This window comes from Nannospalax galili, unplaced genomic scaffold (genome assembly GCF_000622305.1).
Source record: "Nannospalax galili isolate Female #2095 unplaced genomic scaffold, S.galili_v1.0 scaffold135, whole genome shotgun sequence".
NCBI classification, from domain to species: Eukaryota; Metazoa; Chordata; class Mammalia; order Rodentia; family Spalacidae; genus Nannospalax; species Nannospalax galili.
In genome coordinates this window covers 123,923-151,129 of record NW_008338998.1, presented here as the reverse complement: position 1 = coordinate 151,129, position 27,207 = coordinate 123,923, and the positions used below count along the sequence as shown (strand labels likewise).

At 33.8% G+C, this 27,207-nt stretch overlaps 1 protein-coding gene across 4 annotated transcripts in view; it reads left to right on the top strand.

The window, feature by feature from the left end:
• Positions 1-27,207, top strand: part of Ube3a (ubiquitin protein ligase E3A) — a 105,417-nt gene that overhangs the window by 74,385 nt on the left and 3,825 nt on the right. For all 4 annotated transcript variants that reach the window (XM_008833628.3, XM_008833626.2, XM_029563795.1 and 1 more), the window contains 6 exons: positions 6,647-6,791; positions 9,470-9,675; positions 10,119-10,283; positions 11,142-11,297; positions 11,385-11,458; positions 26,129-26,272. In XM_008833628.3, coding sequence (XP_008831850.1) covers positions 6,647-6,791; positions 9,470-9,675; positions 10,119-10,283; positions 11,142-11,297; positions 11,385-11,458; positions 26,129-26,272 — 890 coding nt within the window. The remainder of the gene's footprint in view (positions 1-6,646; positions 6,792-9,469; positions 9,676-10,118; positions 10,284-11,141; positions 11,298-11,384; positions 11,459-26,128; positions 26,273-27,207) is intronic.

Here is a 27,207-nt window from a genome sequence, read left to right as displayed (position 1 = left end):
GCAATTATCTAGAAAAATCAAAGCTCACCCCAACAAACACGCCAATAACGAAATATCCATCTACATGGCACTTTTTCCATATTGTTATCTTAGTCCCCCTAAGGACATGGGTGTTTCTTCCGCCATCTATTCCTCTACCAGGCCCAGCACCATGCTGTCGAGCTTTCTACTGGCTGAGCTGCCAGATGCTCCTACATTAGTCACTACTTTTATATCCCACCCTCAAGCAGGCTACCTCTGCCTAGCCATGGCAGAGCAAGCTGGAGGCCACACCTTCCCCTACCCCACCTCCCCACTCACTGCTGTCCACATGCTATTTCCAGTTATGAGCTCCAAGTGCTGTTGGCCTAGAAGACCAAGCCAGTGAAAAGCTTCGCAAGATCCAATCCACAAAAAACATATTCTTTCCCCCTTCTGTCAGATTTTTGTCACTGGGCTATCACTCACACCAGCATTTCACCTTGCTGTATAGTGCCACTCTGCTGGTAACTCCACAGCGCCCAGCATTAGATCTGAAATAAAATGTTGAACAAATACCACCCAGAGATCCAAAGACATGATTAAAAGAAATACCAGGAGTGCAAATGAAGAGCTGGGCATAACACTGGTGAACTGGGCAGTGGGGAAAAGTAGGTGGTGCCGGGGTGGTCAGTTTAGGTGTCAACTAGTTGCTCAATAGAATAACTGATCTAGGAACTGCTATGAAGATATTTTTCAAATGTGATTCCCATTATTAAAGGAGACTATCCTACATATCCTGGGGGTGCTCAACCAATCACTCATATGTCTGCAGATCAAAACTGAGGTTCCTGTGAGGAAGAAGAAACTCTGTGGAATATAGCTTCTGCTTCTTCTAAGACTTCCAACTACTCTTTCTAAAGTCCTGCCCACAGATGCCAGACTTCCCCAGCCAGCCCTGAACCTCATATATTATGCATATCATACATACTGTCATCCATCATCTATTTACATCTATAATCTATCCCTGTCATGTATTTATCTACCTATCATCTCCATCATCATTCTCTATTTCTGTTCATCTTCTATACTATCTATCCAGTCATCTACCTGTCTGTCTGTATGTCTCTGTCTACCTATCTCCATCCATCCATCCATGTCTGTTTCTAACCATGAATCCTGTTAGTTTTCTTGTTCTTTTGATAGGTGGTTTTGGCTAGCTAGGAGTATTAGTGGTAGGAGTCATGTTGTTAGGATTACTAGTGGTGTGGATAATGGATCTGAGAAGAATGTTGTGGAAAAGTTATAACTGTTTGTGGAGTCTTGGTGTAGTAGGGATAGTGAGATGAGGCTAATTATTAGGCTGTGACATGTGGTGTTTGTTCATACTGTTTTGTTGTTTGTGAATCAGGTTAGTGGTAAGAGTATAATGGATGGAGGAATAATTTTTAACATTGTAGGAGGTTAAGGTTTTGTACGTAATCTGTACCATATGTGTTTGATACTATCACTAGTAGTGCTAGGCCTACGGCGGCTTCGCAAGCTGCGAAAACTAGAATGATGATTGGAATAATAAAGGATAGTATTGAGTGGGAGTTTAGTGTAATTAGAGATGTTATGGTAAATAAAGATAAAATTATTCCTTCTAAGCATAGTAGGGTTGATATTAGGTGGGATCGGAATATTAAGGCTCCGAGTAGTGACAGGATAAATGTGAGGAGTAAGTTAAAGAATACAGGGGTCATTTGGTATTCATGGTTATGCCCATGATTTAATGAGTCGAAATCATTTGTTTTGTTTAAACTAATTACCAGTATTATTCTGTTCATTCTAGACCTTTGTTAAATCATTCGTATATTAGTCCTAAGGCTAAAATGATTAGTAGCCCTAGGGTTGTTAGTACTACTCCTGTGAGGTTTCCGTATTGGATTGCTCATGGAATGGGTAGGAGAAGCGCAATTTCTAGATCAAATAGGAGGAATGTGATGGCGATAAGGAAAAATTTTATGGAAAATGGAAGGCGAGCAGATCCTATTGGATCAAATCCGCATTCATATGGACTGGCTTTATCTGAGTATAGGTTTAGTTGTGGCACCATTCTGAAATTAAAAGTTATGTTTAAGGAAAAAAAAGTTGAGAAAGATAAACTACTAATGTATCCTTAAATAATATAATAATTAAAAGGAAATCAGTTTTATACATCTGAGAATGGTGTAGATATAATTGTACATTTTCAACTCCAAAATTAAGTTGCCAACTATTTTCAGTCATTACATTGGAATACATCCCTATTCTAAAGGCAGCATAAAAATGCCATTTTTAAAAAGGTAAAAAATATGGAAAATATAAGAATATTTATCATTAGTTTTTGTGGCATAGCAATGGACTTCAGTAGTTTAAAATTTGCGGCCTGGATTAGAATCTCCTCTGTGAGTCACTGTAACTTAATCAAGTCACTTAACTTTGTATTACTTCAAAGACCCCCCCCCCCCACTTACAAAATGGGTTTAACAATATCTATCCCATAGGTTGTTAGAGATTAACTGAGTTGCTGTTCGTAAAGTGCTCCATATATTTCTTTCTTGGTAGCTCTAGCTAGCTTGGAACTCCCTGACCAAGGATACACTGACTGCAAACTTAAGAGATGTGCTATCTCTGTCTTCCAAGTGCTGGGACTACCACCCAGCCTGGCAAGTCTGGAAAATTTTAAAGCCTATTGGTTTTAAAGAACATAATAATAATTTTAAAAGTCATTGGATTTAAATAATAGAATAATAGTAGTAACAGCATACTTAATCATATTTAATGTTAGAGAATTAATCTAAGCACTTCACATGTTAATACTCTGTTATTGTGTGTTTTACATTTGAAACTAAAGTAAAAAGATGTGAAGTTGTTTTTTTTGTTACTGTAACAGAATATAATGAAATAATACTTTTGGTTCCCAATATGGGTGAAACAGATAAAAATGGAAGGTAAATTTGTTCCACTTGTCACGTCTTGTTGAACTCAGTCTAGAACTCCACTAAATCTTTTAAAACATTTCACATCAATAATCAGCTTTCATTTACACATTTTCATAGAAGAAAGCAAAATAATTCATAATATCAGAGCCATTTCCATTTATAATTCCATATTTAATCAAAGTATGATTGTTTATAATGGAAAGACTATTGAAAACATTGCTTTATATCCTCTTAATACCTAGCAAGTTGAGAACTGAGAGAAGGATACAATGGTAGGTTATACAGTAATAGTGCCGTTTTACATGGTACCAAGTTTGAGCTAAGATGATCATTGAAATTCAAAGATTCAAGTATTTTTTATGATGTATCATGAGACGGTTTCCAATTGCCACTTTTGTTGTTTTATTTTGTTTATTTTGTTGTCGATGTCTAAGGTTAATTTCAAATCTACATTTGTTCAACTCTAAGATCTTTTTAAAAATATTTTTTATTTTATGTGTATAAGTGAACCCCTGTTGTGCAGTGCTCTCAGAGGTCAGAAGAGGGTGTCAGATCCCCTTGAACTGGACTTACAGACAGTTATTACCTGCCATATGGGTGTTGGGAACTGAACCCAGGTGTTCTGCAAGAGCAGCCAGTGCTCTTAACCACTGAACTATCTCTCCAGCCCTCTCAGCTCTGGTTCCATTTGAGGCATAAAACTATGAATTTATTTTTAATAGTCAGTGTCTTTGAAGTATAACAATACATTATTTTAATAATTTTGCATGCGCTATAGAAATTTTAACTAGGATTTTACAACCATATATTATGAAGATTATCTTTTTTTCTTTACCTATTAGAATATAGACTTGAATTACTAAGTTTAATAATTAAAATTTTAAAGGTGTATGTTTAGCAGTAGTTGCTACTTGTAAAGGAATATTCTGAGCCTTAATTGTTCAGTTAACAAAACACTGCCTCAAAAATAAATTCTCAATAAATATTTGCCTGAAAGTGTTGTATAGGAGCTGAGAAGATGGCTCAGTCAAATGCTTACAAGAGAACTTTAGTCCAATCACCAGAAGCCCTGTTTTAACAAAAAACAAAAAACAAAAAACACTGAGTTGTTGTTATTTATTCCTAGTGCTGGGTAGGCAGATACAGGCAGATCTCTGTATCTTGCTGGCAACACTGCCTATCCTAATCTACAAGCTTCTATCTAGGCCAGTGAGAGTCTCTGTCTGAACAAACAAGGTAGACAGCTCCCAGGGAAGAACACCTGAGATTGTCCTCTGGCGCCTGTATGTATATGCATACATATACATATGTACGTACGTACATGAAGACACATGAATGAGATATAGATGAACAAGATAGAGATTTTTTTAAAGCTAAGGAATAAACTCATAGAATCCCAAAGTTGAAGATACTTAAGAAGTAATTTTAGCCAGTTTTTCAATAAGGCTTTTGGCTGCATCCCCTAGTAAGAAATGTGTATAGCTTCCTAAACACAATATATATCTATCCATCTATTGAAATAAATCTAGACAAAAGCAATGGGTCTTGTTACTAACTGAAATATATTCTGATCTTTCTTTTTAATCTTTGATGATTGCAAACCATTAAATGGTTTAAACTACCCATTACTGTGTTGCAGATGGCATTTTTAAAAAGTACATCAAGAGAAACCTGACCAGATTAATGAATTTATGAGATTAAAATTTTTATAGACACATTGGATTGTTCAAAAGATAATATAACTGTGGTATTTGTCTTAGGACTATGGTACATTTACTCCATTATCACATTGTTCAAAGCCATTTTGAAATTCCTCTTGGAATAAAGTAACTTTAACATTCATAAGTGTTGTTTAGGAGGTTATCATCTTTAGATAATATTTCCTTTTTCTGCCAACAGATGTTTGGAGAGAATGTAGAAAATAAAATGAATAATTAGTCATGCATATTGTCAAATTTTAAGTAGATAAAATAAATTACATTGTAAACTTACCTCATTACATCCTAGTGTCACTTAAATTTTTCGTGTGCTTAATTACTGTATATAGTTTTTTTAATTAAAACAATTATTTTACTTATTATTTTTATGTGTGTTTATTGCCTGCATGTAAATAAGTACATCCATGTTGTGCAGTGCCCACGGATGTCAGAAGAAGCTGTTGGATCCTCTGGAACTTCAGTTACAGACAGTTGTTAGCTGCCGTGTGGGTGCTGGGATTCGAACCCGGGTCTTTTGCAAGAACAACCAGTGTTCTTAACTGCTGAACCATCTCTGTAGCCCTCTATAGTTTTTTTTTTTAATATTATTTTATGTATATTGCCTGAATGTATGTAAGTGTGTCTGTGTTGTGTAGTGCCTGGTGGAGGTCAGAAGAGGTGTCAGATACCCTGGAATTGGAGTTACAGATGGCTGTTACCTACCGTGTAGGTACTGGGCTTCGAACCTGGGTCTTCTGCAAGAGCAGCCAGTACGCTTAACTGCTGAATCATCTCTCCAGTCCCAGTGTTATTTCTTATATACAAAAAATGTGCTAAAATATGTAATATTGAGGGGCTGAAAAGATGGCTCAGTGGTTAAGAGCACTTGTTGCTCTTGCAGAGGACCTTGCTTCAGTTACTAGCGATATCATCCTTAACTCAAATCCAGGGGTCAGGTGCCACCTTCTGCCTTGTGCAGGCACTAGGCATACTTATGGTAGACATGTAGACAAAGCACTCATACTCATAAAATGAATAAAATAGTTTTTAAAAATTTGTACTTGAAGTACAAGTGAAGTAGGTTTGGCTAATTGTTAGATGAAGAATAAAGACATCAAGTGTGCTTCATCTGCTTTTGTGAAAATATGGCTCTTGTAAGCCTCTTTAAATTAAATGTTACTGTGAGTAACCATAAATTGATTTTGGCAGAGGGGGAACTGTGATAATAGGATCTTTATATTCCCCAATATATCCCAGAACTATCTCAGTTTTCTGAGTGTTAGATTATAGGCATGAACCACCACATCTGACTTTCCAGTATAGCTTTCTTAATTGAGAGTATTTTACTTTATGCCTTGATTGTTAACAAAGTTAGCTTAGCTCTTGAGTTTCTATTCTAATAAACATGAATGGTTTATAAGTCTATTATAATTTCTGTTAGTAAACAATTTGTAGGTCAAGTTCTTATACGTAGTTGCTTTTGCTAAAATGACTTAGTGTGAGTAAAAGTTTTATGCTAGGGTAGTTTTTCTATGTATGTATTGTGTGGTGTATGTCTGTGCTGCATGCACATGACTGTGCTGATAATGTGCACCCATTTGTGCGTATGTTGAAGCCAGAGTCAGATGTCAGGTATCTCATTGTCTTGAGGTAAGATCTCTGAGTGAACCAGACTCTCACCATTTTGGCTAGGCTGGCTGGCTGTCTAGCCAACCTTTCTGCCTATCACCCATACCCCCATCACCTCACCACCTCCAATACTGATATTACAGGCTTGAACAGACTTTGCCATAGGTGCTTGGGATTCAAACTTGGATCCCCATTTTTGCAGGTAAAGCACTCTTACCTACTGAGCCTTCTCCCCAGAATTCCCAACCCCCATTTTTGGTGAATTTGTTTCCTGTTCCCATTTAGAAAGAAAATTATTCCCCTTGTACTATTTGTTTTCTTTTGCTTCTACTTACATCTTTTTCAGTTTTCATGCTACTGAAAGTTATCTTTTACTTTTTTCTTTTCAATCAATAGCTAGAGATGATTGCTATGGAAAATCCTGCAGACTTGAAGAAACAGTTATATGTAGAATTTGAAGGAGAACAAGGAGTGGATGAAGGAGGTGTTTCCAAAGAATTCTTCCAGTTGGTTGTGGAGGAAATCTTCAATCCAGATATTGGTAAATGTTTTAGTGATATGATTATGCTGTGTTAATCTTTTGAATTATGAACTTGTTTACCTCAGTTTATGAATAGTCTCAGCTATGGTAAATAGAAGATTTGGGTATGGATTACCTATATTTACAGATAATAATAAATTGGTGTGCTTCAGAACCTGATCTGTGTTATTCATTTTTTCAGGTTTTTATTTAGAATAGTTAAGTATTCTAATAAAAGACTGTCTTAGAATAATATATTTAGAACAGTGGAAGAGTTTTGGATTTCTTTGCTCTTTGTAGTCTAGAACTGTCAAACACATGGAGTTCTGAAACAGGAATGGTTTGAGGAAATAGTTTAGAACAACTTAAAGTAGAAACAATAGCTCATATCAAATCAACTAGGTTTATTTACTGTAAGACTTCTTGTAGGGCTGGGGTTGTGTTAGAGCACTTGTCTACAGCATGTGGTATATCACCCACAGTGGTAGAACACTTGTCTGTAGCATGTGTATATGTGAGACTCTGGGTTCAGCCCCCAAAACTTTCTCCAGATTGTGTGGGAATTAATGTAATGCTTCCTTCAGACCACTCTAGAACTTGTTTTTGTATTCCACATCTAATATTTGCTCCTGAAAGAGTTACAGATAAACATTTGAATAGAGTTTAGAGAAGGCAAATTATATATATCATTCTGATACTGCAGGATAAAAATCTTGTTTTATCCATTTCCTAATGGCAGACAAAGTGAAACAAGACGCACAACCTCTTAGATAGTTAGCTTAACTGGATTAATTCTGAGCTGGTTCAATTTCTAAACGTAAACAACTAATATATTTGTCTGTATTTCCACTAACTGGTACCATCAGAATCCTGAGGAACGCGGCATAGAATGATATGCATAGCTTCTTTTAAGATTTGAAAGTTGAGCTGGTAAAGCTTGTTGATTCTAATACTGTTGTGTATATCGAACTGATATGTTATGCTTAATCCTACATTATTTTGTATGTTGTGTATGTTTGTAATTGGAAGCAAAGATTGTCGATTCATGCCATAAATAAAGCTGAGACTAATTTATCTATATTCTCCTTAATGTTTACTATTAATCGACAATCTCTTTTATTTGTAGTTTTTTTCACAGCAAACCAGAGACACAAAACCGCCCTTTTTGAAAGATGGAAAAATTAGTTTTATGAACTATAAGCTCTAGTTTCTGATGTGTTTAGAAACAGTAAACATTAGATATAAAGTATACTATATCATGTTCAGGAATATTTATAAGAAAAAACATATTAGTCAATTCTAATGAGGTAGTAATTGAAATGATGATGGTATGAATATCAAAGTGGAATAATTTATAATAGGCATCCCTTATGGTGCTTTCCTTTCAGGGTAATGGCTTCAATAACATACTCTGCTTAATTTATAGTTTATTGTTTTGGAACTAATGACAATCATAGGTCAGCTAGAGCTTGTACTCCATGGATACTGTAACTTGGTCTGCAAAAGTATATCTCTAAACTGCAGAATTCAAGTATAAAATGAATAATTTAAGCCTAGTATTTCATTAATATAATTTGCAATAAAAGGCATCGACTTAATTTATACTTTCAGTGATTGTGGAGAAAATTTTAATTCCTTTTACATCCAAACTGAAAATACAGTATTTTAAGAACTTCAAAAAAATTCTTATAAAATGATTTCATGCTGTATTATTTGGTTTCTAAATTCTTTGTTATCTTATAAATTACAGCCCTTTCCCTCCAAGGCACTGTCTTTATGTATAGTAGGTCATAAATATTTTTAAATTCGTGATCCTCCTAAGTACTAATAGTGTAGGTGTGTATTCCCAAGTACTAATATTATAGATGTATATTCCTCCTCCCCTGGCATTTCAAACCTAATTTTATAAATGCTTCCAGAGTAGCAATTGAATAAAACTGCAGAAAAATTTAAAAGGCATATAAATTCAGTTTACCACTTGGGTATTCATTTAAAAAAAAAGACAAATTCTAGAGTAATGCTCAGATAGACAAAATATCAGCGATTTAAATAAAAGAGACTCTGAGTTTTTTTTGGAAGAACAAAGACCATATAATTGCTTTTGTTTTATATATTGGCTCATGTTTAATATGTACATTAGCTTGTAATTCTTGTACTTGATCATGTCTTTGTATATATTTTTCCTTGAGTGGACAAAGTATGACTGTAAATTAATCTTTCATGTGTCTTCATTGGTAACAAACCTTCAATTTAATGGAATTTTAAAAATATTTTACATAAATGTCACCATATTGCTTATTACTTTCTTTCTTTGGCATCTTAAAATCACGTACCACTTGGGACTAGAGAGATGGCTCAGTGGTTACGAGCATTGACTGCTCTTGTAGAGGACCCAGGTTCGATTCCCAGCACCCATGTGGTGGCTAACAACTGTCCATTAATCCCAGTTCCAGAGGAGCTGATGCTTTCTTCTGACTTCTGCTACATTGCATGACACAGGTACTCTTACATACATGCAGGCAATACACTTGTACACATAAAATAAAAAGTTTAGGAAAAAAATTACGTACTACTAATTTGCCACATTTATAATAATGAGATACTGTGTTTGGACAATGTTTTCTGTATGCAATGTAGAAAAACATTGATATTTACTATTAAGTTCTACATGTCACTTCTTTCAAAATTATTTCTTACAGGTATGTTCACATATGACGAAGCTACAAAATTATTTTGGTTTAACCCATCTTCTTTTGAAACTGAGGGTCAGTTTACTCTGATTGGCATAGTCCTAGGTCTGGCTATTTACAATAACTGTATACTGGATGTACATTTTCCCATGGTTGTCTACAGGAAGCTAATGGGGAAAAAAGGAACTTTTCGAGACTTGGGAGACTCTCACCCAGTAAGTATGCTGCCATTCTTTATTTAGTTTTAAGATACTATTGAAATGCAGCTTAATTTTTATAAAAATATTTAAAGTTTTTGGACTCTTTTGTTGATCCTGGTACCAAAGAAGATAAAGTTATTTTGATCTGGTTAAGTATCATGAACACTTAAAAATTTCAAAGGATGGGTTTCTCCGTGTATCCTGCCTTGAGACTTCATGGAGGTTCTCCTAGAGCACAATATGAAATCTATTGCCATATTGGTGATAGGAGGAATTTCTAAGCAAAGAATGAGACATGTTGACAGTCTTTCTATGTTATAAATTATTTGTGGGACAGGAGGAATACAGTCTGTTTTGTATTTGTTGACAAGTTTTATTCATAAAAAGAATGAAACAAGCTCTTTTTGAAATGATTTAGAGTTCTATAATAACCTCACTTTTCCATTTCTGGTTATTAGGTTTTATATCAAAGTTTAAAAGACTTACTGGAGTATGAAGGGAATGTAGAAGATGATATGATGATCACTTTCCAGATATCACAGACAGATCTTTTTGGCAACCCAATGATGTATGATCTAAAGGAAAATGGTGATAAAATTCCAATTACAAATGAAAATAGGAAGGTAATAAAATATTTTATCATTGTTTTGATAAAAAATAGTGTTAAAGCATTATGCTTATGGTTTTCAGTTAACTCTCTTAATATAATTTGAAGCCAAAATAAACTAATTAACCAAATTCAGGTAAATAGCAGAGTTACAGTGTACTACATCTCAGATAATAGTCATGAGAGCACACAATTTTATTCTAAACCTCTTTTCAAAGAGGACATTGACTAGGAAAGAATGAGTAGCTAAATGTGGCTACAGTATAAAGCTGGAAACAAGGCATTATCATATTAGGCTTTAGAGGTAAACAGGGCCTACTGATTAAGACCCTATTTAGTGTTACACATATTTCTACTTGAGATTAAATATACTTCTGCAAAACATTCTTCACATTAGATTTAAGTTTCTGTTAACTAAAAAAGTAGTTTTTGGAGGGAACAGGGAATAACCCAGATATAACAAAATTATGCCTTTAGGAAGCACTTGTGTTTACTTTTTGGTAAAATTCTATAATGTCAGGACACAAAGTACATTTTTGTTCTATAATTTTGTAACTTAGGTTATCAAAAAAGACACCAGCATTTTTGGTGAACTGTATAGCTTATCAAGTCTGTAGTAGAAAAAAATTTTCTGCTGTGCTCAGATTCAGTTATCATGGTTTTAGTGCATCTGTATTTGCATACTTATTCCAGGGAACCTGAAAAATTGTATCGAGGCCACAGTAATTTTCTTTGTATACATTTTTATTTTTTAAAAAATATTTCTGGATGGTGTTCCCTTGGGTGGGAGGTTGAAAACCAACCATGCAGCCTAATAACTTATTGTGTTCTTTGTCACATAATAAGAATTTCTTGTGATTGATGTTTTCTACAGGAATTTGTCAATCTTTATTCTGACTACATTCTCAATAAGTCAGTAGAAAAACAATTCAAGGCGTTTCGCCGAGGTTTTCATATGGTGACTAATGAATCTCCTTTAAAGTATTTATTCAGACCAGAAGAAATTGAATTGCTTATATGTGGTAGTAGGGTAAGAAAGATATTTTCAAAGAACTCATAATTTACCATTTGTAATGGTATACTATAGATGTTAAGATGTATTTTCTTGAATTTTCAGAATCTAGATTTCCAGGCACTAGAAGAAACTACAGAATATGACGGTGGCTATACCAGAGACTCTGTTGTGATTAGGTGAGGTGCTTAACTCTTAAAAGGATGCTTTTATTCACCAAAGAAGTGTGTGTGTTTCAGACTTGTATTCTTGGTACTACTATTTCCCAAATAAGCAAACTCGAAAATTCAAAAAGTAGACCTGTATTAATATTACTGGTTTTCATATAATCTCATGGTTTATTTCATGAATGAAGTGGTTTATGTAAGTCTCACTTTTTTCCCTGTGTTTGGGTTGTAAATTGTCAGATATTTCTCCTAATGTGTGAAATGGTACATTCTTTATTTACTCTTTCAGATGTATGGAAAGAGCCATGTATACTAGTGTTTTTGAATAATTCTAAGTAGCTATTGCTAGTACTATCTTTGTCCTGTCACTGTGCCTACTTCTCTGTACTGTGCTAATACTGAAAGACAGCTTTTCCTATTATCCTCTAGTGAGATTGGTCAAAATAAGAGATGCCCTTTTGGTACCTACTATTTGGGTGTAGTCAAAGGCATTCAAACAATTACCTTCCTGGGAGGTTATTACAGCTGTAGGAGTCATTCAAACTTGTGAATACCAGAATGATTATTAACTATATCTAATAATAATACATTACTTTGGTTAATTTAATATTACATTACAATTTTAATTTTCATCTAGGTTTGTAGATTGCTGTTTTTCCTTTCTGGCAACAGTCACAAACATATTTTCTCATAGGAATCATTATCTTGCTGCTAATATATTTTAAGAGGCAGTTCATGAAAGGATTGAAATTACAGGTGATAAGAAAATCCTACTTATTAATTACAGGAATGAATATCACAACATTTTTTCTGCAACAGTTTTGATACTAGATACACCTTTAACAGAGTTATTTTGAGAAAAGAAGCATCTTTAAATGCTTTTTTTATTCTCGTTTGTTTTTGAAATTAGTAGAAATGTCTCGTACTATTGTTTCTGGAGAAATTATCTTAGAAATTAAAATTTTCAGTTTTTAGAACAATACTGTTCCTGCGTAATACATACCGTAAGATTATTTGTGAATGTATGGTTTCATGGGCAAATAAATACCATAAAATTACAACAGTTTCATAGCTTCAAACTTAACATTCACAGTTCAGAATATCTTAAACTCTCTGAAACTACTGCTTGATTTTTGTCAGTACAAAATGAGAATAATCACTGATTTCCACAGGTCATGGACATCAAAGACTAAAATAATCTTGTGAGGATAATGAGACCTGCTAAAAACTGACACAGTCCAAGTATCTGATTGAAATTTATCTCATGTATTCAGAATTTATAAATTCAAATTCACAAGCACAGTTTTTTGCATGCATTTTTCCATTTGGAAAAGTTCTACCTAATTTTATTTTTTTTACTGCACAGAGATATTTTTTAATGTTTCTCCCCTTCATTTTTTTGGAATTGAAGGCAAGAATTTATATTTTTAATAGATGATATCTATTTGAGAGACTTAATTCAGCTTTGTATTTTATTTCCCTACTTCATAGGTTTTCAATTGTACTTCTATCTAGAGGTACTTTAAATTTATCATAAGTGATGAAAGCCTAGATTTAATTCATTAAGGGCTACAAGGTCATGATACTGTTCTTTTGTATTCCCCTTTTTATTATGTGTAATATTTCTTAAGTATTACTCTAATAGTAATCAGTTTTTCAGTTAATCAGAATTACAAACCATGTATATTGTATAGCTGGCTTTCAGTATAAATGAGTTTCTCACAGTTGACTGATTTTCAAAATTTTGGGCAACTTAACTGTTCTCCCAGTATTACCAGTATAGTCTTGGTGATGATGGTGCTGATGTTGTTTGAGATGGTAAGATTTGAATACAGTGAAATATGCAGAACTTCACTGGATATCAGAAAATTTTACCCTTGCAACATTTCTCAGTCAAGATATAGATCCCCATTATCCAAGTTCCGATGAGCATCCTTCCAGTTGATTACTTCTGACAGGCAACTACTGTTTCCACTTCTGTAACATTAGGCCCCCCCCCTTGAATTTCATATAAATGAAGTCGTGCAATTTTAGGATTCATCCATGTTATTGCATTAATTTATAGTTTACTGTTCTATGGTTGCGTTAGATAAATACACAACATTTGTTTATCCCTTCTCCTGTTGGACAATTGGATTGTCTTGAGATTAAATCTGTTATTAATAAAATTATACAGTCTTACTGTGGAAGTGTTTTTATTTCTCTCACAGAAACATACAGGAGGCAGAGGTTTGTGGTTGTACAGTAGGTACAGTTTTAACTTTATAAAGCAATGCAATAGTGTTTTTCCAAAGTGGCAGTGCCATTTTACACTGTGACCAGCAGTGCCAAGTTGCAGTTCTTCATCTTCTCTAATACTTGGTAGTACTTGTCTTTATAGTCATCTTGGTGAATGTGAAATGGTATGCAAGTTTGGATTTGTCTGTCTCTGATAATAAATGATGTGAGCTGTCTTTATTGTAAATCATAACTTTGTGAAGTGTCTTACCCATTTTTTAATTAGGTTTTTTGTCTTTCCACTGGTTATAAATGTTTTTCTTTAAATTTATTCTAGATAAGGCCATTATTGGAATATTATGCATATGTTCTTCTAATCTGTAGATTTTTTTTATTCCCCCACTGAATTTGTTTGGTTCTTTGTTGAAAATCAGTTTATGTGTGAGTTAATTCTTGACTGAGTTCTGCTTTGCAGATTGATTTGTCTTTTGGTCAAAATCACACCTTGGTGATTCGTTTAGCTTTACAGAGTAAATCTTAAATCAGACGTCATGAATCTTTTTCATTGTGCTCAATAGCTTTCACTATTTTTTCTTTCGTATAAATATTAGAATCAATTTGGCGATAATTTTGCATGAAAAGAAAAATCCCTTTGAAATTTTGATATGGTTTGCTTTGGGATTTCAATTTGAAAATTTCCAATTTTTTCAGTGTGAAATCTCTCAACCTTGAACATGTAGATAACTATCCATTTATTTAGATATTAATTCCTGCTAGCATTGTTTTGTAATTTTAGTGTTGAAATAATGCGTGTTTTGGTTAGGAATAAATATGCGTATTACATGATTTTGATGATTTATTTCATTGTTCATCTGGGTATGGGCTCATCATCTTGAAATAAAATATATTTTTGTATATTAGGCTTGTATTTTGTGATCCTTCTAAATTCACTTATTCTAGTGGTTTTTTAGTAAACTCTTCAGGATTTTCTATGTAATCGTGTCACTTACAAATCAAAATACAGTTAACTTTTTTTTTCTTGTAAATCCTTAAGCCACTTTCTACCTTTCTGTATTACAATGACTGGCTGGAATGTTTGTGATTAGTCTTTTGTCGAAGGAAAAATGACTGGTTTGTTCTTTTGTCAGACCCCTAAAGCATTGTCTATAATTTCCATATTAATTGCTTATCATTTAGGTGTTCATTGGAGTAAGCACTTTTACCTTCTTTCAAGAACTTTTTCTTTCCATTCACAACTACCCAAGCTTTCCTCTTTGAACACTTAAGTTTAATAAATTTTTAGCTTTCGATTTAAAGTCAGAAATGGAATACCTTCTTTCATTGTAAGATTTAAGTCAATTTTAGGGGTTTTGCTTATCCTGATTTCAGCCTTGTGTCTCAGGGAGCAAGGGAGCTCAAGGATGATGGGAGGTGGAGGTGGAATATATGGGAACTGCAAGTTACTAGAAGAGCCAGAATACACTTTTAGTGGCAAGTTCATTTCCTTATATGAGCATGGTTTTTGGTGTCTCCAAGCAACTATAGTAGTAACATTAATTAGCACTGATTACAATTCACCAGGACATACATAAAAGAAAGGAAAAATTTGAAATATGAAAATTACCAACATGTGTCAGAGGCACACAAAGTAAGCACATGTTTTGGGGCAAAACTACTTGATGTGCAAATTGAGTTTAAAAGAAAATTAAAGGATTACAGTGATACCTATACAATATTATATCATCAAAAGTTTTTACTTCACTTGAGATAAATACCAATTGTGTGGTTTCATTTTTATTGCTGAGTCTTGAGTGTTCTACATATTTGTAGATATGCTATTGTTGTGTCATTGAATTTCTTTTTTCATGTCAACAATTGGACATGTTTTTTTTCAGCTTTTTTTAAAAAATATTTTCATTTTATATGGATGTATGTATTGTCTGCATGTAGGTAAGTGCACCTGGGTTGTGCAATGCCGGTGGAGGTCAGAAGAGGCTGTTGGATCCCCTGGGACTGGAGTTATGGACAGTTGTTAGCTGTCATGTGGGTACTGGGATCTGAACTTGGGTCTTCTGCAAGAACAACCAGTGTTCTTCATCTTTTTGTAGATTTGTCTCTTTATGTTGAATATTTATTTTGAGGCTCTGACATTTGATGTTTACACATTAAGAATCATTGTCATCTTTCTGGGTTAGTGCTTTATCATTGTAAAAGATCTCTGTTGTGCCTTATAATTTTCTTTGTTCTAATTCTTAAATGAGTACAGTCATTCTTGTTTTTTAAAAAAGTAATGTTCGCACGATCTTTCCCTATTTTCCTTTTCAACCTGTGGTGAAATTAATTTATCGACAAGATGTTATTGAATCATTAAACAAAAAACATTTTGAGGTTGATATGGTAGTCCATGCCTGTAATTCCAGCACACAGGAAGCAGAGGCATGTAGATAGATCTCTGTGAGTTCAAGGCCAACCTGGTCTAAGACCACATTGTGAGACACTGTCTCAAAAAACCCAACAGAAACCCATTCTTTCACTCTCCTTTTTAGTTAATGCACTTAAACCCTTATTACATAAAGTGATGATTAGTATGTTGGGATTTCATTTGGCTTATTTGTTGACTTATTTATTCATTTATTTTTGACACAGATTGTCCCTATAGCTGCAGCTGGCCTAGAAACCATGTAGACCAGGCTAGCTTCGACCTGCCTGCCTCTGCCTCCTGAATGCTGAAATTAAAGTCAGGTGCCACCATACCTGGCTGTCATTTGGCTCTTACCAGTTGTTTTCTGTTTCTATGTTCCTTATTTATTTTCTTTTGTCTTCTCAGAATAATTTTTTTGCTTTGTCTTATATAGTTTTTTTCATTTCTTGCTATGTTCCATTAATACATATGTGACATACTACCATTGCTGGGTAGGATAAAAAGTTTGCCTTCATTTTAGTACTTGTGTTATTCAATATTAATGTAATTGTAATTTCAGTATCAGTTATCAAAAATTCTAGAACTCATAAGGAAACAATAGTCTGTTTTCCAATTTCATCTTTTATCATTTATCTTAATTTTCAAAGGCTGGTGGTTGGCTAATAAATTTTTAGGATATTTGTTTGAAAGTGACTTTGTGTGTGTGTGTGTGTGTGTGTGTGTGTGTGTGTGTGTTTGTGTGTGTGTGTGTGTGTGTGTGTCCCCGTATTCTGTATGTAGAATGGTTTTATTTTTGCTGTTTGGGGTCTTTGCAGCTCAAGTTAATGATCTTTGTCAAACAAAAGAGTATAGGCATTATTTCTTCAAATCTTCTTTGAATCCCCACTCCATTTTCTCCTTACATGTTGGGCCAATCATGATAAGAATGAGTCATGTTATTGCTCTACATGTTTCTATTTTTTCTTTTTTTGTTGTTGTTCAGATTTCTACTTTTGTTATTGTCACTCATTCAGGCCTTCCAATTACTATTTTTCTTACTGTATTTTTCAGGTTTGTAACTTCCATTTGGCTCCTTTTTTATTGTAACTTCTATTTCTTAGTAATTATTATTTCATTTCTGTGATCACCAAACTTTAATTGCTTATTGAATTATTTTTATGATGACTGCATTAAAAACCTTGTCAGATAATTCCATCTCAGTCCCCTCTATGTTGGTGTCAGTTGATTTTCTTTACTTAATGTGAATTTCCTGGTTCTTGGTATGACAAGATTTTTAGATTATACCTTCAACATTGTGGCTGTTAAATCAGGAGATTCATGATCCTATTTAACTTTACTGTGATATACTTTTTTGAATTGTGGTTCTATTGAAAAATCTAATGTTCTGAGGCTTTGTGGTTCACTTTTGTTTTGCTTTATCTCATTCTCCCAGGGTCCTACCCAGTCCCTTGTAACACTGTTTGAAGGGCCATCTTCAAACTGAGCTGTGCATCTTGTCCTTGAGTGGAGGAAGAACACACTCTACCAGAGTTTTATGTGCAGAATACTTCATGTATCTTGTTATAGGCTCCTCAGTGCTGGTGCCTCACAGTGCCTCTGACCATGTGATTATCTTTGGATGAGTGAGGGGACTATAAGGCTCAAAGGATGGGGGAGCACATCCAAGGACAGAACCAGTTATACCAGAATTCTCTTGCAGTACCTATGTGCACTGTGTGTCTGGCATGACTTAATTGCTTTTAATTCATAATATTTTTCATCTTAATATCCTAGGTTTTTTTAGATTTGAATTTTTTATTCATTCTTTTTCTGTTTCTGAATTTAGCTTTAGTTTCCTCTTATTTGGTATGATATTTTTCACTTCTAGTTATTCCTTAGTTCTATCACATTTTTAAACTTTCCTTCTGTTAATTTTTTCTAAACATTTTCATTCCTATTTTTTATAGCATCTATTTCAAAATTTTAGTTTTAGTTTACTATGGAATTTATATATTTCATCTATTATCGATACCAATGGACATAATTTTCAAATATACCATTGAATAAAAATATATATGATGTTTCATTGTGATACCCTTTTCCATTGATTATTTTTTTAACGTAACTTTATTATGGATTTACAATGTAAAATAAAATTGTCTTCCAGAAAATTAAAATAAACAACTCATTAGAATATGATAGTAATTTGCAGACTTACCTACAAAGCTGGAATTTTAAATTGAAGGCTGCATTACTTTTTCCTAAATCTAATATTAGATCTTGAAACCTTCAGTTATGTTTAAAATGATGAAATACTTAAACAGCTTTCTTCTTAAGACATAGTTTGCTCAGGCAAGATCACAGTAAAAATTTAAAAGTATGTATTATACACATTAGAAAAATACATGTTAAATATGTATCATACTTAGAACACAACATAGAGAGTGGATTCTATCAAACTTTGGCAGTTGTTTTTTAAAAGATCTACTTTCTTTGATGTCTTATTCATTTTTATATGTAGGAATGTTTTTCTTGCATGTGTGTAAGTGTACCCTTGCATGCAGTGCCCACCAACAGGAAGACATCATGAGTGGGTGTCACAAACCCTGAAACTAGAGTTAGGGACATTTGTTAACTGTCTTATGGGTGCTGGAAACCGAACCTGGGTCCTCTACAAGAGCAGCCAGTACTCAACCACTGAGTCATCTCTCCAGCTTCTTACTTTATTTGTAGTTGTTCTTTTCTGTGTTCCTCTTTTTCCATGAAAATGATCTTCCCTATCAATATATATTCTTCAGGAAGATTTTGAAACTGCAACAAATCAAAATTATATACTGCTATGGGGGAAAGGGCCACTTAGATATGTTCCAATTCCATCTTATCTCAGGATCACTTTATATATAAAAGCTCATAAATTCTTTCGTGGAAAATAATATATACTCAAACGTAATTGCTATAAACATGGGAAATACATTGCCTGAGTTTTAGGTTCTGACAGGATGAGTAAATTTCCCACTCCTGTAAAACTTGAGTTATGCACAACATGGTAATAAATCTGATGCTCATTTGGAAAACAGCATTCCTTAAATTAGCTTCTGTTTCTATTTTGGAGATTTACAGAAAGGAGTTAAGTCAACATAGTGGTACTTAGTAAGGAAGTTGGAGAGGGAAAGTAAGTTCCAAGTAGTCATTCACTATAAAAAAAGAAAAGAATAATGATCTCCACCATGTAGTGGGGGCGGGGGGTGGGTCATATCAATAGAATAAAAGGCCAAATGCCAATTAGTTTCTGTGATACAGATACTAGTTTACAGAGCCTTTATTTTCAGTGCTTCACACATAACACACATATTCTGGAAGTGTTTCTAGTAAGTAAAGGTGGTAAGTTTTCCTCTTTCAATGTATTAATTGGTCTATTCTGTGTTATTTCTCCTTCAATACACCAAGTAATTTCTAACTTGTGTTCTCTTGTTTAACAGTAGATCAAACTGCCTCACTGTCTACAGTTGGTACTATTAGATGCTTTTTGACCCATGAAACGCCTGCTCTAGTTTGCTCTTCGTAGTTAATAATGGAACCATTCCTTTTGTTCCCTTCTTTGTCCTCATTTTCTCTTCACTTTTGTAGAACTGTATCAATTTTTGTTCAAACTGCATTTTCAATTTGTAATAAATTTCTTAATTCTGTTCTCTTGCCTTAGCCATTTTTTCAAATCCAGCTTTAATATTCACTTTGTGAGTAATAAAACAATACCTCTTTTTTTCCCCCCTAGGCTTTACATGAGTTACCTGCTTCTTGCTCTTTAATTTCAAGATCCATTACTCTTTGGTGTTTTTGTTTCTGTTTGTATTTCTTTTTCAGACAGTTGTTTGGTATTTTCAAACTTGGCCTTTATTTAGATTTTTAGCTTGAATAGAGGCACTCCATTTTTTGCTGCTCTTGTTCTTGTTTTGTTTTTGGATCACAGTCTCAAAGATCCTGGTTGGTCAGAAGCTTGATATGTCTCCAGCCTGGTCTCCATCTCAGAGAGATCTGCTTGTCTTTGCCCACCAGTTGCTGGTATTAAAGGCATGTGCCACCACTCCCAGTGCACCACTCCTTTTTAATCAGATTATATTCATATATTCTCTTAATCCACAGGTTTTATTTTCTTCCATTTCTTGTCTTAGTTGTTCAAATTCTTGTTTCTCCATTTCCCAGTTATGTTTCCATTCCTCTTCTACTCACCATCTTTCTCCCATTTTTTTGTTTTCATAACTTTTCAAAATTAATTTCTAGCTTTCCAAACTTAAAAGATTGTTGAGAAATTGTTTTAAACATGTCTGGGGAATCCTCATCCAACGCCATGCTTCTCTTTGCTTCAACTGATGCCTCTTCTGTTCTCCTGGGTTCTTCTGTTTCCCATTTTTCATCTTCTCTCCTTTGCCTTTCTATTTTCTCACATTTGATTTGCGTTTTCCATAGCTTTCAGATTTTAAATATCTCCAATATTTAACATTTTTTTGTTTGTTGTCCTCATCGTTCACCATTTGTTTCAGTGCTTCTTCAGTGGCAGGTTTTCTTCTCAGTGCTCTCATGCTTCCTCTTTATCTTGCTGCTTTCTCTAGTCCTGTCTTTGTCATTCCAGTTCTTCAAAAGTTAATTGCTGTTTTCCAGGAAAAGAAGATTTTCTTTTTTGCTTCACTTTGTATTTCATCGTCCATGACTAAAGAAAGCTTCTTTGCTTCTTTGAGAGATGGACTTTCTTCATATATTATTTTCTTCATATTTAATACTTATATTCTCTTCTCATTCTTTAGATTCTCAAAATAGTTTAGTTTTCCAGATGTTTCCTATTATTTGACATGTCCCAATGTTAAAATTGAGTCATCTCCTACTTCTGATGCTGGTTTAATCCCTTTTTTATGGTTGTTTCTCCATTTCAGCAAATTTACCTTTAACAACCCGTCATTTTTGAGATACAAGCCTTTTCTACTTTTAGATTTTTTTTTTATCAGAAATAAAAATTTCTTTGCAGACTATCATTTATGTGGTTTGTGCTGATGAAGCTTTTGTGTATATTTGTTTCCATCCAACTCACAATTATTGAGGGAAGTCATGGCAGCTACTCAAGGAACCATGGAAGGAACTACTTGCTGACTAGTTCTCAGGCTCCTTTCTCATTTTCTTTTTTAGTGAAATGTGTTTGCCTTATTTGCAAAAGTCAGGAATAGACTAAGATCTTTCCTGTTTCCCTCTGAACCTGTTTGTTTTTATAGTGTTAGTAGCCTATGCTTTCTGAAATTCTTTCATTTACTCTCATACCTGGTATGTATTTGAACTTTATCATTCTTCTTGATCTGGTACATTTGGATATTATTCCCAATAATAGGCCAGCCCTCCGTAGTTTAGGTTTTGTTTTGAAAAGGGACTTTCATTGTTAATGAGTTTTAATGGCTCTGTCTGGAAATTTGATACTGTAGAATTTGCCAACTTTCAACTGCTGTTCTCAAATTGGCCTGTGCTTCTCTTTGGGGTGTCCATTTTGAAGTTCTCTTGTTCTCAGAGATATAAGAAACCAATTAATTTCCTTTCTGCTTCCTCATTCACAGATGCTGATAACATCCATTTTTTTATGTCATTATTTTGCTACTGACTCTTATATGCAAGGATTCATGGAGGATGCACCATTGCCCAGTTGTATTGTGGGTCTTTGGATTTTGCCAGTTTGCTCTGTTTATGGAGGAAACTGAGGAACAAAAAAAAATCAAAATGAAAATAACTTCATTTCTAGACCCTTATCTTTCATGTGTTTTTATCATCTATCTTTTCTTAATCCACTTGTTCCATTGAAGATTACAAAAATGGTGCTTTAAGGAAACAACTTTTTAATCTGTTGTCCCAGTGTATGCTACTCTCCCATTTTGCCATCTCTTTCTCATTAGCACATGCTCTTTCACTACCTTAAGAAACTATTGTATTGAAAAGGCAAAATGCATTTAAGTTTATTAAAATAAGAAATGTAATTTAAATAGTGGTACTGATTTTTTGCTTACATCCTTCAAGTTAATTTTGGGATTTTTAAGTGTAAAATAGTGTTTTTGCACTAATGTAAGTGATACTAAAATTGCTTGACCTTAATGTGTTTTATTATTGTTATTTCAACATTAAAATGTTTTTTTAAATTGAAGTTTTGCAAATTTCATAATAATAGATTTGGATCATGTTTAGACATATTTCCCTTAACCACCTTCTACCCAAGTTGATGCACTATGAATATGTATATTTTAAGGCCTATCAAGTGAAACTTGTGTCTCCAACTGTCCTTCAGTGTGGGTACATTGACTAGCACCACATACCCTACCCATTGTCACACCCTCAAAGTAGACTGACTCTCCCCTCCCAGCACCTATCATTTGGGGTCTTAATGTGTTTTTATGACATACTAGTCTATTAAATTTTAAATTTTGACTGAAATTCTTCTGGAATAAAACATTTTTATAAAAAATTATTAGGAAAAGACATTTGGTAGACAGATTTGTGGTACAAACATAACATTTGCTATTGAATTTTGCTACTTAACAGGCCTTGTCAAGGAACAAAACTAGAGATTTTTAAAATATTTATTTAATAACCACATAATTAGTAGAGGAATTTCATTACAACAGCATTGACGTAGTAACAGTTTCCAGAGAAAAGATGCATCTTTTTCAAAATTGGCTATAAATTTTTAGGTTCACATAATTCAAAACTAGAACTTTTTTAAAGTATATCTCAGAAGTAATCCCTTAAAAATGTGGAGGAGGCAAATTATCATATGGATGCAGAATAGTTTTTAATATTTACAAACCTATTAAATAATTGTATTTTTTATGTCTTTTGCTTGTTTCGCTATTCAGTTAGCTTTTTCCATTTTCCCTTTCCCCTATCCCATTTCTGTTTTTGAGACAATGTCTTTTCTCTTATAGTCTAGGCTAGCCTAGAACTTTCCATCTTTTTACCTGGACCTCCTAAGTGCTAGAATTTTAAGAATGTCCTTGCCTGCCTTCCCTTCTCCCCTTTTCTTTCATTTTCATCATATGTTAGAGACACTGTTCCTTATGACTAATTTACAAATACTTCCCTGTGTTGTCATTTGTCCTTTCAATTTTTAGGTTTTTTCCCAAGTGAAAAGATCAGTATGGTTAAGAGCTTTTCCATTATTTTACTTTGGTATGTATTTCTTGTTTGGTTATTTAATTCATTTTCTTGCTTTTTGTTTCTAGACTGCATCATCAGGTAGAAGTTTTGACTAATTTTCCTCCTTTGCTCATCTTGTAAAAAAGTTTTTATTTTCGGAGTTCTTATGCATAATTCTTCAGTATTTTCAAGTACTATCATTTTTCCTCCACTTTATTCATCTCTTTCTCTTTTTTCTCCTGATCCATGGTGTTCTTTACTGTCTGGTTACATTTTCTTTTCTGTTTGGAATGTAGTGCTATAGGTTTTATATTCATGACTGAGTTTTCTTCCAGCACTTTCATATGCCAGAAAGCTTTGCTTTTCACTTGCAGGACTCTTGATATTGTCTATATTTGAACTTGAAATTAGATTTTTCTCATTTGATTTTCTTTTTTTTATAATTTTTAATGTTTTATTTGTATCTTGTGTATGAGTGTATTGCCCGCATGTATGTAATTGCACCTGTGTCATGTAATGCCCATGGAGGTCAGAAGAGGGCATCAGATTCCTCTAGAACTCGAGTTATGGATAGTTGTTAGCCACCTTATGGGTGCTGGGAATCGAGCCCAGGTCCTCTGCAAGAGCAACTAATGCTCTTAACTGCTGAGCCATCTCTCCAGCCCTCATTTGCTTTTCTTCTATATGGGAGCAAAGAATAGTTCTAGTGACTTTAAGTGGTGTCTATGTTGAAGGGCTCCCTCTACAGTATGTAGTTCTTTGACATGGCATTCTGCTTTATGTGACTCGGTATCTTCTGATTCTTCAGTTCCCTTCTTTAATCAAAGTCCCCTTTTACCAGCCACTTCCTACCGTTTGTGACCATAAACTACTTTCAAGGGAAGACTTTGCTTCTCTTTCCGAGTCTGTTGTTTCTGTTCCTGTTCTGGTCGCTATATCTTTTGATCTTGGGTATTGCTTTTCCACCTATGTAACTTTTTAGAATTGATGTTTTTATTTCATTTTCTCCTGTTTTGATCTGGATAAATTTCAAAGTGTGAAGAGGATATAATTCATGTACTTTATTTTCCTCTGAGCTCTGTGTGTGTGTGTGTGTGTGTTAAGTAAATATTTTAGTGTAAAAAGTAGTAGCACTGGGGGAAGAGAATTTGTTCAGCAGTTATTTTCACTATGTAGAATTTATGGTAGTCTTAGGTTTTTATTTTTCCTCATTTCAAAAACTAAACCGCAGAAATAGGCTTTTAATAATATAGCCAAAGCTCATCACTGTGACCATGAGATGTCTGTCTGCCATTTCCTTCATAGCACTCACTGATGCCTGTAGTTCTGACATCTTTAGTGACTGGTTTGGTCACACTTCAGAACCTTCCTACAGTGTGAGAATCCTGCTTTAACCACCTACCTCTGTATAGTTTTGACAAATTTTTAACTTTGCTCTGTAAGAATTTCATGCATGTATAATGTACTTTGATCATAGGCACCCCTCACACTCTCCAGTCTCCCAACTCCTACCAGATTCCGCTCCTCACATATCCTTATCCCAATTTCATATGTCCTTTTTGAGTATGTCTGGTAACCCACCGAGTCTAAAATTAGTACTACCCAAATGTGGTTGAGTGTGAAGGAAGCCATGTGTTGGAGCATGGTCAGCGTACCTGGGACCCCCACACCATGGACGAAACCATACTCTTTACTTCCAGAAACTGAGCCCCTCCCCAGCAACCTTCAGTCACCAATTAGCTCCTCAGTTCAGCATAGCTTTTGTGTCTAGGCAGGGGTTTCAGTGCTGCAGCAGACTTGTTTTCTCTTGCTAACCCCCTGGAAAAGGAAGGCTAATCAGTGGTTCTTCTAATTGAGAGATTACACAAGTTCCTTGTCCAGTTTCCTCTTGCTGTGTATACCTTTATTATTTCCTGTAAGTGGATAGTACTTTTGCTGGAACTGAAGGGAGGATAGGCTATAACAGTGGCAAGAGATTAGTGGAAGCCAGGAAATTAGATAAAGCTTTTGGAAATTGAAATTTTGTAAACAATGTGCTCTATGTGAGAATAATGGTATTACAGCAATAAAAATGCCAAGATTTAGATAATAAAAAAAAAGTGTACTTGAATGTCAAAGAACAGAATCCTAATTATTGACTTGGGAAATACACTCCTCCTTGAGCTTCAAATTTTTTTGTTACATTCATTTATTTGTGTGTGGGTGTGCATTAGTGTATGTATGAATGTGCATCTATGGTGAGAGTGTGGTGGTCAGAGGATATCTTAAAGGAGTAGGTTCCCTTTGGGTCCCTGAGATTGAACTCAGGTTATCAGGCTTTCTAGCAAGTCTCTTTAGCCATCTTGCCAGCCCTCTCTTGAGAGTTTTGGGGAAAGAACTTTAAAATAAATATCCAAATGCATTCTGTTACCAGTTAAAAGTACTTTTTCTCTTAAAGTCTTAATTTTCTTACCTGTGAATTAATGTTATATTAGCTTTAGAAATTGCTAATAAAAATATGCATGCCAACATTGCTATTTATGAGCTTGCATTTTTGATTCTTAGAACTCAGAATAGCATAAGTAATATATCATAACACTTATTACATAGACTTTTGGAAGCCAGATATTTTGTAATAACTATATGGTATATCAGCATACTTCTCTCTATATTCACAAAGACTGCTTGATAGAGAAACTGTTGTAGTTCATATAAAAATTATGATTTTCTACTATTGTTATTGAATAAGGTATGAGTAAACAGGACTATAATGCAAGAATGGTAAAGAAAATATACTCCTGAAATGTTGAAGTCCTTAATATGAATCTTAAATGTTACTATAATAATGTTTAAATACCATGATCTTGTATTAGTATTATTTACAATGAATATCAAATTAAAGCCAATATTTTTTCTTTTCTCACTAGGGAGTTCTGGGAAATTGTTCATTCATTTACAGATGAGCAAAAAAGACTCTTCTTGCAGTTTACAACAGGCACAGACAGAGCACCTGTTGGAGGATTAGGAAAATTAAAGATGATTATAGCCAAAAATGGCCCAGACACAGAAAGGTAATTACTGAGTTAATATCTACATACCTGTTGAAAACCTTTCATCTCATTTCACACACGTGTGAACTCACCTTTAACTTCCGAGCACTCTTCTGATATTATATAGAAATTACGAAGTCAGTGAAATACTAATTGAGAGACTATTTTGCTGTTGGTGTTTAAAAAACCTGTCTTTAAAATTACTATGGAGCTTACATTAGTTCAGTTTTTTTTTTTTTTCTAATTGGTATGATTCATCCCCTTTTGCTTCAGTTTTTTCCTTGAAAGTCTTGTTATATAATAATCCACTAAAGTTTAGAAGATTGTTCGTCATATAGATTATGCTAGAATCCTGAATTATGTCATTTTGACATTTGATTTTATCTTCTCCCCATTTTATGCCTCACTGTTTCATCGGGGAGGGTGTACATATCAATAGTAGTATGTTGACATTGGTATAAATGCATAGATACATTTCTATTAGTATTTATTCATTATAGCAATTGAATAATTTAGAAATAATTTATAATTATAAATTTATATTTATCATATTCACAGTTATATTGCTAACAGTATTTCTAATAAGTTTCAAAGAGCACAGACTTTGAAATCTTTAAAACAGGTTTAAATGTATGTATTTCTTACTTTAGAGTAAGTTACTTCTCTGTGACTTCAACTCTAAAGTGGCTTTAGTAATATCTTCATGTTGTGCAAAGATTTAATTTATAATTATAAATTTATATTTATCATATTCACAGTTATATTGCTAACAGTATTTCTAATAAGTTTCAAAGAGCACAGACTTTGAAATCTTTAAAACAGGTTTAAATGTATGTATTTCTTACTTTAGAGTAAGTTACTTCTCTGTGACTTCAACTCTAAAGTGGCTTTAGTAATATCTTCATGTTGTGCAAAGATTTAATTGAAATATGAATGTTAAGTATGTTAGCTACTAG